Here is a 19260-nt window from a genome sequence, read left to right as displayed (position 1 = left end):
TCAGCAAACATGGGCCAAAATCTATGGGAAAATAGCCCATAACTTCAAAAGTATAATCTTGACAGAAGATAAATAGATAAATAATGAACTATTTAACTACGGCACCAATGACTGATTTACTGTAAATACTGCATGAAATTTAAAAGAGTCACATTTAGCTATGTTTGTCAATTTTATTTTGAAGCATCACGAAGAAACGGTTTTCTTAAAATCGAAAAAAATAGAAATGTATTTGTGTTGAATTATTTCACAGCCTTGTCTTACTCCCCATGGACAAACCATTTGTTTCCTTTTTCCTTTTTCTTTTATTTTAGACTGACAGGTGACCCTCTCACCTCCTTTGATCCAAACGTGCCTGAACGCAAGACACACGTTCAACTTCATGGCACTCTGTTATGCAGCATTAGCTGTGGTTCATAGAATAGGGTAAAGTCAAACCAGTGCTTTCAGGGATGTTATGCCTGATTTATACTGATGACTTATACGTGTAGATAAATATTTGTATACGAGTGTAAAAGTATATAAATCAGGCATTCGTTTTTACATGTTTGAGCCGGAATCTGATCCTGAGTGAAAAGTGAAAGTGAGCAGTGGTGTAAAGTAACTAAGTACATATGTACTCAAGTACTGTTCTTAAAGCTTTCATGACGTTCAGTTTTACCACACATTAAAAGTATTTGTCATGGTCCTTCAAACGTGTATAGAAAGTTTTAACAAAAAATTCCACTCCATTGATCCATGGCAGGTGTTTTTCTCTCACATTTCTAAAGCCTTTTCAACTGCAATGAAAAAAGAAATCTTTGCCTGCGGGTGTCGCTGGTGAGGGATTTTGCCTGTCAATCATCGCCTCTGCTCCCTCCCCAAAAGAAACGATAGGGGAGGGGAGGGGCGAGGAGGAGAGTGGGCGGGATTAATCGGCTGTGACCTCACTGCCGAAGGGCCAAACTCAGATTACTTTTAATTATTCAGAAAACCCCAGACCACAGAAAATCCACTGAATGTTCAAAGTTCAGATTTTTTGGGTGTAATTGAGGTCATAAAACCCCCAAAAAAACGTAAAAAATAAAAAAAGTGAAAATGAATGTCATAGTACTTTTACTTTTACTTTACTGGAGTATTTCCAATTTTCAGTACTTTTACTTCTACTCCACTACATCTCAGAGGCAAATATTGTACTTTTACTCCACTACAATTATTTGAGAACTTTAGTTACTAGTTACTTTGCAGATATAAATATATTACATTATAAAACATACATTAACCACTTTAGCCCTATTTTATACCTAGGCTATTTGAAAATAGCAGATCTACAAGCTCACAACGCGTTGCATCGCGACGCGTTGTGAGCTTGTAGATCGGCTATTTTCAAACATTTTAGTACTTTTACTTTTGGTACTTTAAGTACATTTTGACACCAATACTTTTGTACTTTTACTCAAGTAACATTTTGAACACAGGCCTTTTACTTGTAACAGAGTATTTTTATATTGTGGTATTGCTACTTTTACTTAAATCAAATATCTCAGTACTTCTTCCACCACTGTGTGGCATTAGCTGTGGTTTAGAATAGGGTAAGTCAAACCAATGCTTTCAGGGATGTTATGCCTGATTTTTACTGATAAGAGTGTAAAAGTATATAAATCAGGCATTCGTTTACATGTTTGAGCCGGAATCTGATCCTGGGTGAAAAGTGAAAGTGAGGCTAGAGTACAACATTGTGTGTGGGCTGCTGATTCGATGGAAATTGACTCTAAATTAACTTCAGCCATTAGGCTACTACATGTCTTTTCATCTTTCCGAAGGCGTTGATAAGATTTATTTGCTGCCTGATAGCCAGAAACGGCACATTTCGGTCATAAAATCTATCAACAATGACTAGCGGAGCTGGATACAGTAAATAGATGCGTCTGTTGAAAATTATTGGATGGACAAGTTGGAGCATGGGATTTGTCACAGCTTGTAAAATCCTATAATTTTACAGCGTGGCCATAGGCCAAGAACAGGGTTTGTCTGCATGTATTGTAAATCCCCTCAAAAGCAGCTCATGCTGCTACGTGCATGACGTCGTGAAACAGAAGCACATGTGGAAAACCTCCTGAAGGGCCTGGTGAAGTAAAAGTAAAAGTAAAGAGTGTGAGAATTGGGCTATAGTTGAAAATCTATGTATGTAAAAAACACTTTTGTTGTTATTGGTGAAGTACTGTATGTATAAAGATTACATAATGACAAGAAATTACACGGTACAGGCCTGCACTGGTCCATGGAAATTATAGCAAAACGTACTGTGTTTTTTGTTCATGTTAATTTAAGTACTACACAGAGTAGCTGCATTGAAGGGCAGCATACTAACCTAAAAATTTCAGAACATTTGACATACAGTATACAGCTACGTAGGGGGGCTCACTGGGTGGCTGTCACATTTTTAACACCTGGGCATGGCCTTCTTTTCTGTGATTATGGGTTAGTGATATATGGAATCCTATATGGAACCTATAATTACCCATAGAACACCCACAAGTTTTCTATGGCTTCTATATGAAATCTTGCATGTGTGCTTACTGATATAATTTTTCTTCAATTAAGTATACACACATAAAACAACTAAAACCAAGAGAGATCGGATAAAGCCATCCCTGGGGCCTGACGAAACCTGGTTAAAGCTGACTTATCACATCATCCTTCACTGAATCCGGACCAAAACATGTTACATGTTGCCCACTTTCTCTACTATAAATTCAAAATGATCTAACTGGTGCCCTGGTTGTCACCAGTTATCTTAATGACGGAGTCATCTGGCACAACCAGATGTGCTTTACAGCACTAACCAAGAAGTGAAGGGCTTGTGACTGGAACTAATAACTGGACCAGGTGGGATGAGAAATGCCCCATGGGCAAGACTGTTAACATCCAGTAGTTGCTGTGGAGCTGCTCAGTGCACAGCAGCAGAAGATTGTGGTTGAACTGGGCAGCTTCATGGTGTAAATATGTCTAACTCTAAATGTGATCCAGCACAATATTTTAAAAGAGTAGATGTGCCCAGCTTCAGTGGTAAAAAAAAAGAGGTAAAAAAAAGGCTATTTTTGAAACAATTTAAATTTGACTAAATGTTTTGTTTTATTTTCACCTATAAAGACATGCCCAAAATTGGGGATGCCAGGGTTTAAAGTGGTTTACCATATAGTTATGAAAACCAAAACACTCACCCAAATCGGGGTCCTTGGCATATATGACGGCGACGGGGGTTCGAACGGTCGTGTTATCGAACACCGAGACGTCGTAGTGGCTGGCGGAGAAACGCGGAGGGTTGTCGTTCATGTCCTGGATCATCAGCAAGATGTCCGCCTGGCACGAACGCCCGCCGCCATCCGTGGCCTTGGCGACCAGGTTGTGCTCCCCCTCCCTCTCCCGGTCCAACACAGCCATCGTGAACAGCTCACCTGGAGCAGGTGTGCAGATAAAAGAGAATGGAAACACAATGGGATGTGAGAATTTAAGTCAGTGGATCAGGGCCCACTTGAGAATCTTGAAAATGTGTGTGTGGCCCACAAACACACACTGCTCAGCTGGACACAGACACACTCTGCAGTGCTCTATGGAGTCTGTCTCATTTCTCTCCAAAAGCCCTTGAATATGATGGAATATGATTAAGGATTACTGTGATTTTGGTAAGCTCACATTTGATATCACACACACAATACCTGTAACTTTCACTAGCACCCCCCCCCCCCCCTCGATAAAACGAATCGAGTAAATTCTTAACGTTTTAGACATTTTAGCAGAGGCTGTTACTAAAGTAATATCCTTGATACTAATCCCCTTCGGGTAATTCTCTGAACTAAGGCATTTTAATGCCTTGCTCAAAGACACTTCCGCTGGGCAGAGCCTTGTCAATATGGGATCTTAAACCCATTCCCTATGACTGAAGGGTCTGTCAGACAAACAAAGGAGACGGAGCGCACACCAATACTATGTAGGTGCTGACCACCATAACTGCAAACCGTGTTTAAAATACCTTCTTTTATCTTAAAAGGGCACAAACAACCAACGTTTTGACGTGTAGTCTGCCTCAGGGTTTGAAGGGTGGCCTCCCACTTATTGTCATTTCTCCAACATGGTGGATGTAAAAAATATTATTATTATCATCATTATAATTATTATTACTGTTGTTATTATTATACTCAGACCAACACGCCCAACCACTGCACAGATTTAAGGCATGTTCTTTGTTTCGTCAGGAAGGAAGAGGCGATAACATCAGTCATGTTCCTCATAACCACTGTTAGCCACTCTGCAATCATTCTGTGACAGACCTCTGTTTTGTTACAATAGCACTGTGACGTTTACAGTAAATGCAGGCCAATGGGTCTGAAAAATGCATAGAGCAGACAAGTACCTAAGATGAGATACTGTACCAATATGCGCCGCTCAGCATGCCAGTATGATAGGCAATTAAGGCAATTTTATTTGTATAGCACATTTCAACTAGCCTCGTAAACACCCCCCCCCCCCCCCCCGGAAATCGTATTGCTGAAAATGCATTCGATTTCCGGGAGGGGGGGGGGGGGTTTACGAGGCTACATTTCAACAACGAGGCAATTCAATGTGCTTTACACAGCACATCAAGCAAAGGAAACACAATTATAAAATGACATGAGGATGCATAAAACAAAAGATGATAGAGGAACATGAGCAGAAATGTGTCATTACAAAAACAGTGACTGGAAGGCGGAGGTAGACTAAGGAATTGCAATGTGTACCTGGTGACTAGTACTTGAAAGCAACAAGAAAATGTAAAAACACAACAAGAGCAGAGGTGCACTGCAATGGCAATATAGTATACCCGCTGGAATTCAAGCAGAGGCTAATCTGTTTTCATTTTTGTCATTCAGCGCCCTCCCATACCTTAGTTTAGGGTTACCCCGCCGAAAATCTAAACATACCCTAACCTTGGTAATATGATAGGATTGGGGGGGGGAAAGACCCGCTAGATCACAAATGCGATTGGCTGACAATCATGAAAAAGAATGATAATGGTGCTATGACACAGAAGTATGATGGATGAAGGTGAAGTGGAGGAAGTACACTGAGAAATGGAAACATGGGAATAGAAAATGCGCTGCCACTTACTGTGGCTCAGGGCTCTCTCGTTCTCTCAACAGCGTAACAGGCCACAGGTATTTGTTCAAGCTTTAATCCTATCTCCAACTCAAACAAACAGCTGAGCTCAACTTAGTGGGGGTGGCTTGTGTTTTGACCCCAAACAGACGCCGTATTACCTGTCTTGTGGTTGAGATGGAACTTGTCAGCATGGGGCCCATGGAGGGTGTAGGAGACCTGGCCGTTGGCGCCCGTGTCTGGGTCAGAGGCAGACACCTTCAGAATGAACTGATTGGAAGGTGAGTTCTCCATCACCACTTCTGTGTACACCAACTACAACACATGGGAAAGTACCGGTAATAATAATATTAATAATAATCAATTTACAATTTACAACTTAGGCATTTAGCAGACGCTCTTAATCCAGAGCGTCTGCTAATCATAATAACAATATTTATTTATTGTATTATTATTGTTGTAGACTACTGCTCCTCCAGTATTTTTTGGGGGGCTTTTATTTGACAGGACAGTAGGTTGACAGGAAATGGGGCGAGAGGGAGGGGAGTGACATGTAGCAAAGGCCGTCTGGGTCGGGAGTCGAACCCGCAACACGCTGTCAGGCTACATTGAGCCTCGGTGCCTGGACCGCTACGCCAGCGGTCCAGTATTTAGTTATATAATAACTAACAGATACAAATAAAAATACAAACAAACAACAAAAAATACCCACAACGCTAAAAAGATAAATAATCATAAAATGTGTAATTGCATATTTGAATAACTATGACCTTCTGATTATAGTACAGTTCCTATACCTCATGTCATCTGCCAAAATGTGACCAGACTCACCTGCTCACAAAGGGGACTGTTATCGTTGACGTCCAGCACGTGAATCTCAACGGTGGCCGGGGCCTGGAACTTTCCGTCAGTGGCTGTGACCGTCAGGATGTACCTGTCTTTGACCTCGCGGTCCAGGGCTTCCTTCAGGATGAGCCCCCACTCGCCCTCGTCCTCCTGCACTATGGCAAACTGGCCCAGTGGGTCTCCATCTGCAAGGGTAGCGCAATGCCCAATTCACGCTTCGTTATGCTCCACTGGTAATAGCTTGTCGATCAGCTGTTTTCAGTTTTAACACATGACACTGACATACAAAGTAGTATAGATCGGGCTGAAAATGCTGTAGGCTACTTTTCATTATTTTGGGAGATTCAGCAGTGAACAAATGCTCTTTAACAGAAATGCCATGCTTCATAGAACTCACTTCAGTTGCACAACTTCGCACTTAGGAGCTGCCGATTACAACTGGAATCTCGTACTGTTAACCACTGTCATTGGGGGTTAAACACCTTGCTCAAGCGCAGATCAATAGTAGTTGCTGAGGGTGAAACTTTTTCATTTATTTTCCTCGCCTTAACCCAATAACCCTGCACAGTATTTTCTCAGCCACTCCAAGGAATTAAAACTGCTGAACTTCTCCTAACAGTAATAAACCCACTAATAAACCTCTCTTCTAGGCTTACAGTACCTCCACCCACACTATTGATCTGGATGTTTGTCTTTGAGATACAGGCAGACATACAGATACATAGATACAGTAACTAGTATAGCTAGCTAGCTGGACGAATAAAAACAGTATTTGAAAAGACTGTAGATCCATTATGACAGGTCCTGTCAGAACACTAAAAGAGACTTTCAAACAAAAACACACAGAAGCACAACCAAAAGATGAGGTCATGCCACCATAACCCAAATGCAAATAATCCTCCATTGGACATTACAAAAGAGATGTTTTGAAAGCAAAGCTGACTCCATTAGCGGCATCAGGACTTTGTTGTCTGACGAAAAATACAGGATTCATGTGCATTCAGATTTGTTGTTGCTTTTGGCTCCAGGGTGTTGAGTTAGTATTCTGGTGCTGCTGTCTACCTGCCAGTTAGCTTGGGTTTGTGATTTTAAGGATGTAGTTTAACCGTATTAAGGGTCTGATAAACAGAGGAACAACTCTTCTGTTACTATGGATGATCTGTACACACACACACACACACACACACACACACACACACACACACACACACACACACACACACACACACACACACACACACACACACACACACACACACACACACACACACACACACACACACACCACCTGTGATGTAGCAGGTGACCAGGCGGTTCTCCAGCGCCATGTCGGCATCAGAGGTGGTCATGGAGACGATGACATCACCGGGCCAGCTGTTCTCGACCACCGAGCCGCGGTACGACGTCTCGGTGAAGCTCGGCGTGTTATCGTTCTCGTCCGTTACCGTCACTTCCACCACCACTGACGACGAGAGCCTGGCATCCCCACCCCGGTCCCAGGCCACCACCTGGAAGCGGTACAGCCGCCGCTCCTCGCAGTCTGTTTCGCGCACTGTTGTTATCCAGCCATCCTCCGCGTCAATGGCGAAAACGTCAGCGATGTTCTCACTAGTGATGTCGTCAGGAAGCGACGCCAAGCTGTAGGTCACCTGACCATTTACGTCTGCGTCCGCGTCATTGGCGGTGACCTGTGGGGAGAGGGAAAACATTTGGCTTCTGGCAAAGGCTTGGGCTTTTGAAGATCAGATGGAGAGAGGCAATGTGCATTGCACACAGTCCTAATGATCTGGTTCTTCATTGTTGTTTATAACTCTATTTCATTGTTGGTTATAGGTTTGGGTTTTCAGGTTAAAGTTAGGCTTCACTTTAGATTTAGATGGTACTGTTCTGACTACTGTTTGCTACTATGACTAGTATTGTGACTGTAAGAGGATTTTTGGGCGGTGAAACCGCCCCTATATGTGAGGTTTGGATATTTGCACACCAAATCCTGCGCTGTGATTGGCCACCAGTGTACCCCCCTAACCCTGCACCGTGATTGGCCAATCACAGTCTATTCATGACTGTGATTGGCTAGGGAAACATGACAATTGTGCATAGCCCTATAAATAGGACTATGCACTTAAAAAAAACACATTTATGGTTTAAAAAAAACAAAACACATTTATGTTTTTTTTTTAAGTTAGGGGTGTTGGTCCACAATATTACTTTTCTTTAAGTGAACTTCCATCACTGTGATGACCACTGTGACCACACCGCCCACTTCACACTGGGTGTGATTTTTTATTTCTGTGTTCTTTACTTTCTGTGGGGAAATAAAGAGTGTCCTTGTTTGTTCACTCACTTTCACTCAGACTCAGCCCTCTTTCCTGCTCTTAATACCACATTCCACCCATGCTCCTTCACTCACTCTTCTCTCGCTTGCTCCCTCCTTCTCTGCTTCACTCATTCATTCACTCCTCCCTTCCATCCCTTGCTCCCTCTCACTCCCTACTAATGTGCTCACCATTCCCCCCCCCCCCCTCACCTGTATGACAGTGGTTCCAGCAGGCATGTTCTCAGCCAGGAATGCCTTGTAGGGGCTGGCCTCAAACACCGGCTCGTTATCGTTCACGTCTTGGACCTGAATGCTGACGGACACCAGTGAGGCCACATCTGTCCCATTGTGGTTCCCCTGGGCGATCACGTCTATCTGGTACCACTTGGTCTTCTCATGGTCCATGGTCTTCTGAACCAGCAGTGTCCCACTCTCTTTGTCCAGGCTGAACACTCTGTCTTGGTTGCTCTCCACTGTGTTGCCATCCACCAGGCTGTATATGAGTGGCATGTCAGAGTCTGCCCTCACCGAGCCTATCTCCGTGCCAACCACCACATCCTCGGATGCTGTGAAGGAGTACAGAGGTTCTGAGAACTTCGGGAGGGGAACCTCGGGCGGGACCACCTTGACCTGAACGGGAACAGTGGTGTTCCTGAACGGTAGACCTCCGTCACGTGCCTTGACCTTGAAGTTGAAGATCTTGTTCTCCATGCTGGCCAAGCTCTCCTTGACGGTCACAATGCCAGTGAATGGGTTGATCTCGATGACGTCTTCTGTGATCTCCTCCTCTACTTCATCCACAGTGTACGTCACGTCTGCATTTTTGCCTTCATCTGCGTCGTACGCTACGATCTGGATCACAGGCGAACCTTTATTTACAGTCGACTGGATAGCAACATGGTATTCTGTCGCCTTGAACTGGGGAGCATTGTCATTCTCGTCTGTGAGGATAATCTTGACCGTGCAGAATGCCACTCTCCCTCCACCATCTTTGGCCATTACTTTGATGGCTATAACTCTCTGAGTGGGGTTTTCCCTGTCCAGAGGCTGTGTTGTGATTATCTGCCCGTTTTTGTCGATGGCGAATGTCTCGTCAGCTAGTTTGTTTATGATGGTGTAGTCCACACTACCATATGGACCATCGTCTGGGTCTATAGCCGCCAGTCGGATAACCCGGGTTCCAGCATCGGCATTCTCGGCCAGCTCTGCTTCATAGATGCTCTGCTTGAAGAGGGGGCTGTGTCTGTTGCTGCCCATCATGTCGATGTTCACTGGGGCTGTATTCTGGAACACTCCATCTGAAACTGCCACTGTCAGGTTATAGTAGGGATCCAGATTCCTCTTGCATACGTTGGAGAATGAGATGATCCCCGATGATTCATTGATGTTGAAATACCTGCCTTCATTCCCTGAGAGAATCTTATACTGGAGGTTGCTCAGATCCTTGGTGTCAGGGTCTGAGGCTTGGATTTTGATGACTATGTGGCCACATTTAGCCATTTCATCCAGTGTGGCTTGGTATTGGGCTTCCATGAAGTTTGGTGGGTTGTCATTGATGTCAGTAATGTTAACAACAATATAGGCCTCAGTACTGAGTGGGACTGTTCCATTGTCTGTGACACGGATTTTCAAATTAAAGTGTGTGTGTATTTCGTGATCCAGCACCTGTGATGTGACAATCAACCCACTCTGAGGGTTGATCTCAAAGAAATTGGTTTCGTTCCATTCTGTTTTCACTATCAGGAAGGTCAGGTCTTTATTTCTCCCTGAGTCTTTATCTGACGCAGATAGTTGTATGACGGAAGTGCCCACAGGAAGTCCCTCTGGTAGGTCCACTGTGTGAGTCAGGTTTGAGAAAACAGGAGCATTGTCATTCACATCCTCTACTTCTATTTCAACTGTGGCCTCAGAAAAAGCTCCAGTCACAGAGTCAGTTGCCCGCACTGTTAACACGTGCATGAACTGGCTCTCATAGTCCAAGGGGTTAATGACAGTCAACACCCCCGATTTGAAATCAATGTGAAAATGTTTCGATGCATTTTCCTCCTGTAGGTTGTAAATAAGCCTGTATCCCTCTGGGTTCCTTGCCTGGACATGCAAAATGGTGGTGAAAGGGGGCACATTTTCGGGGACCTTCAGTGGGTAGAGCAGGGTCTGGAACACTGGGTTGGTTCGGTTTCTCACTTGGATGCTGAGTTGTGCCGAAGTGGTCAGGCTGGGATTACCCTCATCTGTAGCCAGAACGGTCAACACATACCTACTTAGGGCTTCAAAGTCAAGAGGCCTTTGGAGGGACACATCACCAACATACGGGTCTATTCTGAAAAGATCATAATCCTCCTCTAATAAGTACATGATCGATGCACTCTGGGCGATGTCGCTGTCACTTGCAGTCACTTGATACAAAACATCTCCAGGCTCAGAATCTTCATTTATCATCATGAAAAATGGCAGGTTGAGAAACTGTGGCGGGCTGTCATTGACATCATCTATGTAGACCTTAACCTGGGTTACAGCTCTCCTCTGGGGCATCCTCATGTCTCTTACCTCTACCATAACATCATACACATCCTGCTCCTCTCTGTCAAAAGGAACACCAGTGGTTTCCAGAACCCCTGATGTCTGGGATATGGCAAACCTGCCCATAGGGTTTAGAACAGAGTATATTAGAGGCTCGTTCAGGTAGCTGCCCTTGGCTCTGAGCGCTGCTAAGGTTTTGACAGAGCTGAGATTCTCTACGACACTAGCCGAGTACACTTTCAGCTCAAACCTGAGATCACTTGCAGTTACATTGGTGATGTTCATCTTGACGATAGCCGTGTCTTTGTAGAGGCCATCGGAGGCTTTGACAAGCAGCTGGTGAAAGGGCATAAACTCAGAGAAACTGTTCACGGTGATGACACCAGTGTCAGGGTGAATCAAAAACTCGTTGTGTAGATTCCCCTCGATGATGCTGTATGACACTGCCGAGTCAGCATCATGTGCTGTCACCCGCACAACCTCTGTACCTTGGACTGCTGGGAAGAAGACAAAAGGCTCATACACTGGCACAGCGAATATTGGTGGGCAGTCGTTGAGGTCTAAGATGTGGATGGTGACTTTCGCAGACTCTGCTGCATACAGCCAGGGCTCCCCTGAGTCCCTCACCTGAACGGTGAAGCGATACTCAGACTTGGCCTCAAAATCGACAGGTGACACCAAAGAAAGGGTGCCCATGTTTGAGTCTATCTTGAAGACTTGAAGAGCCTCTGGCTCTAGAATGTGATAGGCCAACAAAGAGTTTGAGTCTCTGTCTGCATCTGAGGCTTGGATAACCAAAGGTGCGTTCCTCTCCCCCATCACCATGCTGTTTACATGAGCTGACTCACTTATCTGTCCCACATACTCCTGCTGCTGAAAGACGGGGGCGTTATCGTTCTCATCGATCACATAGACATGAACAACAGTCTCAGACGAGGCTCCTGTCATAGTGAAGGCCAACACTCTGAGCTCGTAGGAGGGATGTGTTTCAAAATCCAGCGGTTCTTGGATGGAGACGAACCCAGTGTAGGAGTTGATGTAAAATGTCCCATGGGGGTCACCTTTTCCAATGCTATAATGCACGGCAGATGGGCTAGAGGCTGAAACAGTGACCACGGGGGTCCCGGGCAGGCTTGATTCACTGATCTCTGCAAAGTACTCTTCTGAGGGGAAGGTGGGTGGCGTTTGTTCAGAGATGCGGATGTGGACATTGACAGAACAGAGGTCGCTGCGTTGAGGGAAGCCCTGGTCGGTGGCCTTCACCGTCAAGTGAAACTGGTCCTGGGGCTGAAGATCCAGTGGTTTGGATAAACTGATGGAGCCCAGCTCGGAGTCTATGGAGAAGATGTGGTCAATGTTCCCTGTGGGAGAAGAAAGAAAGTAAAAAAAAATTAGTTGCTCTCACTTACGAGTTGAAGTTTAGTTTATTTCCCTAAAGTTCAAGTTCAAGTTAAAAAAGGTTACCCAGGGGCCAACGTTACTTAACTGACAATACTATATATAATTGGGTAGAGAATGTTTTATTAAAAGAATTCTGACCCACAAAGTCAAAGAGTTCCAACGGAAGAATCCATCATACATTAATTCACTTTAAGTTAAACATTTTCAAAGTTACCCTTTTGAAACTCAAGAAGCTCACACCCTGAAGAATAACGCACACACAGAATCAGTGAAAATACAGAGGAGAAATCAACACATTTTTATCCACAGTATGTGAGCTCATGTTTTATCTGTTTTCATCAGGGTGCATTCTGGCACGGCAGGGCTTGTTTTAAAGGAAAGTAGAGAGGTAGAGAACTCCCATTGTAATGTATCGTCTTGATTCAGTTTTATTTGACAGAATTATTAAAGAGACAGCAAAAAAAAACATGAGCCGTGCGGTTACTGTATATTTTCTTTCAAATGGGCCGTCTGCTCTAAAGAGGAGGTACAAAGGAGAAAATACAATCTAATAGCCAAGCTGTCATTTCCATCATTCCACCTACCAGAGTGCAGGGAGTAGCTGATGTGAGCATTGCTGCCCATGTCCTTGTCCAGGGCCTTCACCCTAAGGACCTCGGTCCCCTTGGGGGTCAGGTTGGAGATGCGGACCTCATAGCGCGGGCTGAGGAAGGCGGGGGAGTGGTCGTTACAATCCTCCACATACACCACCGCCTTCACAAAGTTCCGCTTAACAGGGATTTCCTGGTCACGCACCTGATGAGAGAAAGTTTTAAGAAAGTTATACGTTTGTTAAAAGCGCACTTATTTCAGAAACAAAGTTTCTGAGTATCTCCTAGGGCTTTAAATATTGAAGGAGAAGATAGCAGTGAGGTTCTGGGGTGGAATAGATGAAGAGAGTGTGGTTAGCGTAGAGAAGAGTTCGGAGTCGTAAGTTACAAAGGGCAATAAAGTGCCTGGTTTATTTATGGCAAGTGGCCATAAATAACGGCACATGGCAAGATAGGGGGATAATGGGCAAAGGATCAGGGTGCGGTTTAATGCCCGAGGTACACATTGTATCTGTGTGGACAATTGATGGTTCTGCAAAAAGTAATCTCAACCGTGATTCTTCAGTTCTTCACTGGACATTTCTCTGTCCTGATCGATTCTTATAATGAAATTGTGATTTCCTCTGACAGCCATTGTTACAAGTCCCATATTTGGCATCTAGTCCCCAGCATTTCACATTCTGCAGCTCAGGGGTCATCGCCATGCTGGCTTGTGGTGGACATTATTTGACAAAATGTTATTTTTGCCATGGACATACAATATAGATAAACACATAAAGAGCTAGCCCTAAATGACCATTACAGGTCTGTAACTCTGAGTGTGTACAAATGGAACCAAATGGACCTTTACGGGTCCATTTGGTTTCATTTCATTTGTACACACTCAGAGTTATGGGGGTGAAAATAATCCACTGCACCAGTGGACTCATTAGCTAATGTGCCATACAATACATAGTGTCATAGTAAATCAGTGTCATACATATTCTGAAGAAAACCTGGAGATCAAAATAAGAACATTATAATGGTGTGTAAAAACAAAATCAAACATTTGGCACAGACAAGGCCAAGTCTTGCCACGGACACATGTCCGTGTACGGACATATTGATGACCCCTGCTGCAGCTCCAAATGTTTCCATTCCATTCAATGTACTGGGCTGATATGTGGTTAGGGTATTCTAATAGTTGAGCCAGTTCAGTATGTATGAAGTGTATTTTTTACACAGAAAATTCATACATTTTGCTATGATGGGTTGATGGGTTGACAATAATACCACATTTGTAGGGCCATTTTGTCCTCTCCTCTCACAAATAATCTCATGCTCTATAAGTACCTAACTGTTATCATACCATGATAATGAGCGTATGAACAGAGATCTCCTCATAGTCCAGTTTCTCTGTTATGACCAGCACTGCACTCTTGGGGTCGAGGTGGAAGTACTTGGTACTGTCAGGGTGGAGGCTGCTGTGGATGGAGTAGACCAGCCTGCTGTTGATGTCTGCGTCCTGGGCACTGATCTGCAGGATGTCCTTCCACGGGGCTGTATCCTCCGGAACCCTCACCTAGGTAGAGTACAGCATTATATTGACATTTACATGATGCCCTTATCCAGTACTTCTCCATTACAAATGTAGTCGTAGGCCTGTATTCTGGCATCAAAATGTACTTACAGTACCAAAGTAAAAGTTTTAAAAAAATCCAAACTTTTCTGAAAATAGATGATCTACAAGCTCACAATGTGTTGTGATGTGCCGCATTGTGAGCTTGTAGATCAACTACTTTCGAATAGCTGAAGTATAAAATAGGGCTTAAGTGGTTATGCATTTTAGTATCAATAATCTAAAGCTACAAAGTAACAAGTAACCAAAGCTGTCAAATAATTGTAGTGGAGTAAAACATACAATATTTGCCTCAGAGACGTATTGGAATAGAAGTTAAAATATAAGAAAGGAAATACTCAAGTAAATGTACCTCAAAATTGGTACAGTACTTCAGTAAAGTTACTTTCCACGACTGAGTGATTAAGCTTTCCAAAGGACAATAGTTTCCCAAAGCACACAAAAATCTGAGCCTCCACAACCTTGAAACACATTAAAAGCTTAATTGTAGCCTCGGAAAAGAGAGATGCAGCAGCAGGGAATTTGGATTAAAATAAAGACACCTTGAGTTAGGAATGAGTAAACTGAACAAACTCATGTCTTATACTTGTATGTTGTATAATCAATAACCCACTTTGAACATTTCTTTAATTTTATTTTCTCTTTATCTCTCAAGTCTCAGGTATTTGTCTTTCCTGAGAAACACAGCAGGGACGTTTCTCCACTAGCTCTCTGTGATGACCTATACAAGGTAGCCAAGGGCATGGTACTCCACTACTTACAGGCCATAATCCAACCCTGTACTCCATTTTGCATACTGTGATAATCTACGGCAAGTGGCATGAACCTTCCTTCCCTGCCGGTCTAGACTCTTCTGACTCCTGGCTACCAAGCTGTGAATTGCCTCCTTCCTTTGGTCAGGACTGCAGAGTCACTTCCTATTTTCTGCCACAGTCTTGAAAACCTTAATATTTAACCTAATTTCAAGCTTACCCCCCTCAACTCTGGCCAGCGTTCAATCCAATCTACCTCCATCCTATCATGCCTCTACGCTGTGTTTGCGTCTGCATTTAGTTTCATCTGTATGTAGATTAGATGTTAGGAATGTTGGTTACTGAATATCCTAAATTACTTCTGTAGCATATCTGTTTTCTAATAGCACTCTAATACCACGGACTGTTGCCTTTTTGCGTGACAAATGTTCATGGCACTTACTCTGAACTTGCTCTTCTTTTAAATTGCTCTGGATGAGCGTACAAATGGCTGAATTGTACAGTTGAGAGAAAGACAGCATAGGGGAAGCACATGCAGGCAAGAAAAATGCTTTGGTGAGATTTGATCCTAGGCCAGGAAAGGGTACATGCAGGTCCAAAGATAGGGATCTTAACTATACCTCCACCACACTGTGCTTCTATATTTCAGAGCAGTGATCCTCATGATGCTTGTGCACTTGGAACAACATTTTACAATGACTATCAAACCCAATATAATATGTAACATAATATACCTTCATTAAAGTGAATCAGCACAATTCTGCAAACAGAGATTGCTCTTACCTCATACAGTGGCTTCAGGAAGACAGGCCGGTGCTCGTTCATGTCCAGCACTTTGATATAGGCCTGTAGTTGTGGAGATGGAATCAGAAAGAAGGAACTATTTAAGAAGGAACTATTTGTGAACAAATGGTCCAAGAAATTGAAACTCATTCTACGGTTGTATTCATTTTAAGTCTCCCTGGATAAGTGCAGCATTTAAATTATGTTAAATCTAGTAAACACTTAAAGACCCATTCTTAGGATAAGAGAATCACTTGAACACTTTCAAGTGCTGAGTATGGCTGTTTAAATTATTTTGTCTTTATTCATTACATTTGAATTAGTTTTATGTGTTTTACCCAAACTCCCTCTGTGATTCCCTTACTTGTCTGTGGGAAACTTGTCTGTGTTTTCATAACTTCTGAACTACATGTACAGTTTTGTAGCTCACCTCATTGGACTCGTTTTGGCAGAAAGTTTTTGCATCACAATTTCTTGAAACAATCTAGTTGTTTTAGTTATCATTGATGTCTAACCTGTGCGGTTGCATTCTGGTGTCCATCTGTAACTGTGATGGTCAGGTTGTAGTTAGAACGTCTGGCTGCATCTAGACGCCTGGCAATCACTATGGTCCCTGAGTTCCTCTGGATGTCAAAGTCCTTTTCCTCATCACCACCTGACACAGAGAAGAGGGGGAGAAAGAGAATCACAGACAGACAGACAGACAGACAGATAGACAGACAGAGTTAAAGAAACTGTTCTAATTTGTACTGGCTGACTGGCTGGCTAGCTGTAATTAAGCAGGCTGTACAGAATACAGATCACAGCCTCTGGTTTCCCAGATACAATAAAAGTTGAAAGGAGTAGTTCAACCTCGATTGACCTTTTTTCTCTTCACAGGTGATATGGTGAATGCTTGAGGGTTTACAGTTGGAAGGAAAGCAGCTTGAGTCTGAAGTAATTATATCATAAAACGACAGAGTTTAAGAGCGCTATGGGGAACGAGCCAAGATGAACAGATTTTGAATGTAAACTTGATCTAAAGTAACAATTGACAATGGCCTTACTCCAATGTATTAACCTGTGCATTAACCTGCTGTAAACTGTCACGTTGTGTCAGGTGAGGACCCAGAAGCAGACGACAAGCAAGGCAGATCAAGCCCAGTGATACTTTAATAAACAAAGAACAGGCTTACAGCAGCTGAGGCAGGCAAACAGCAGGGCATACAAAGACATAACACACAATGCAACACCTACAGTGTAGCTACAAGGATCTGGCTGTGAATGAACAGAATGAGTCACTTTTATAGCCTGCAGGCTGATTAGTGAAGTGGACACAGGTGAGTTATTGTCAAGCAACTGCAGGGCTGATATATAGAGTCTAAGCAGGGAGAGAAAGACAGAGAGAGAGAAACAGACAGGTGGAGAGACAGATCATGACAATAAACACCTACAGTATTATACTCAGATAGTGTAATGACAGAGAAAATTATACAATTCATTTTTTGGTGTTTTATATTGTGCTGTAACATCCCCGTAAAGGTGTTACGTATGTACTTATTTAAATAGGTTAATACACTGCTTAATACACTGGAATAGGGCCACTCTAAATAGAAATTTGTGCAAAGGAATGTGGACAAGGCAAGAATGTGGACTTTAACTGCACCCAAAGCACAAAGCAGTACCCATCTTTTTGCCAGTTGGTGCACCCTACGCCATTTCTGATTCAGCAATTATGTCATAATGAGTGTAACCTGGGTCACGATCTCCATTCTATACACAAATATAACTGCCTATTAGGCAATCTCTCTTCCACTGTGACTCTCTTTCTCCATCTCCTTACCTAACTGTCTGTTTGTATGTCTTATTCTCTTTTATTCTCTGCCCCCTCCCTCTCTTCCGGTTTTATCTCCCTCTCTCTCCCTCCTGCTCTCTCTCTCTCTCTCTCTCTCTCTCTCTCTCTCTCTCTCTCTCTCTCTCTCTCTCTCTCTCTCTCTCTCTCTCTCTCTCTCTCTCTCTCTCTCTCTCTCTCTCTCTCTCTCTCTCTCTCTCTCTCTCTCTCTCTCTCTCTCTCTCTCTCTCTCTCTCTCTCTCTCTCTCTCTCTCTCTCTCTCTCTCTCTCCTCTCTCTCTCTCTCTCTCTCTCTCTCTCTCTCCCTATATCACTGTCCCTGACACAGTGTTGTATATTTGGGGAGACATTTGGCTGTGACGCATTTTGAACAGAATGCTAACCCAGCATGGGTAAAACTCACGCTTGCTGAACCAGATGGTGTTTATTAAGAAATCCACCTTTTGAAGCCTCTCAGAGCTCCTACTAATCTACTCTTTGTACATAATATATGTAATACCGATATGGCCGCCAGATTTGTGTCAAATTGACCAGGGAAGTGGAACAAAATGTAATGACGTTCAGTTCTTGAATTAGAAATTATTGACGTAGACCTAGAGGTTTGAGAGAGTGAGGTTTTTCCTTTTACTAGGTCTCTTCATCTCTGTTTCTCTCACTCATCATCTTTTGTATCTGTCTTTCTTTCTCACACACACACACACACACACACACACACACACACACACACACACACACACACACACACACACACACACACACACACACACACACACACACACACACACACACACACACACACACACACACACACACACACACACACACGACACAGCTCCCTTCTTTGACTTCCTCTTATTTCAGTCGGTAACACTCATCGCTACCTGGCTGTCTTGACGGTTGGAGACCGGTGTCTGCTTCATTTGTTTGATAGGAAATAGGAAGGTCCACATTCCTTTGTACCTTTTGTTCTTTGGTAAGACAGTAGGAAGGCTGGCAGAGAAACGACACAGAGGCACTGGCAGATTTGATCCTCAGCCACTGTTGTTACAACGACACGCATCGACATCCATCGATGGATATTGTGCCATAGTTTCATGGCTTAAACTTTCCACTCACCTTGGGAAAGTGACTCATATCTCACATCTCAAAACAGAAAGTACGAGTAGAACGTTATCGTTTGATGGTCTTTCTGCTAAAGATGGTCTTTTTACTGAACTAATTCTGGCACGGGAAACATTCTTTATGGGTTCTGTACATCAAGGGTACAGTAACAGTGGCCTACAATGTAGGCTTGTGATCCCCGCCTTCCTGTTCCCTTTCCCACCTTTTCTGGTACGTGTTGTTGGAAAAGGTGGGAAACTGCTCCCCTCCTCCTTTTCATGCATGCCTTCATTCTCTCCGCCCTAATATTGCACCAAGCCTCTTTTTTTGGTTTACACGCTCATCTGCCATAAGGTAAAAAACATACTGGCGGTCTGGCATGTTTAG

General features: G+C 43.4%; 1 protein-coding gene across 3 annotated transcripts in view; it reads right to left on the bottom strand.

The window, feature by feature from the left end:
* fat2 (FAT atypical cadherin 2) overlaps positions 1–19260 on the bottom strand; it is an 89285-nt gene that overhangs the window by 40484 nt on the left and 29541 nt on the right. For all 3 annotated transcript variants that reach the window (XM_080416770.1, XM_080416772.1, XM_080416771.1), the window contains exons 7-15: positions 16458–16597; positions 15943–16005; positions 14138–14350; positions 12784–12994; positions 8489–12159; positions 7250–7649; positions 5947–6146; positions 5277–5430; positions 3204–3437 (exon numbers count right to left, since the gene is read on the bottom strand). In XM_080416770.1, coding sequence (XP_080272896.1) covers positions 3204–3437; positions 5277–5430; positions 5947–6146; positions 7250–7649; positions 8489–12159; positions 12784–12994; positions 14138–14350; positions 15943–16005; positions 16458–16597 — 5286 coding nt within the window. The remainder of the gene's footprint in view (positions 1–3203; positions 3438–5276; positions 5431–5946; positions 6147–7249; positions 7650–8488; positions 12160–12783; positions 12995–14137; positions 14351–15942; positions 16006–16457; positions 16598–19260) is intronic.

This window comes from Gymnoscopelus braueri, assembly GCF_963280865.1.
Source record: "Gymnoscopelus braueri genome assembly, chromosome: 20".
NCBI lineage: Eukaryota > Metazoa > Chordata > Actinopteri > Myctophiformes > Myctophidae > Gymnoscopelus > Gymnoscopelus braueri.
Note: the sequence above shows the minus strand (reverse complement) of the source record. Positions and strands in the feature narration are given on the sequence as shown.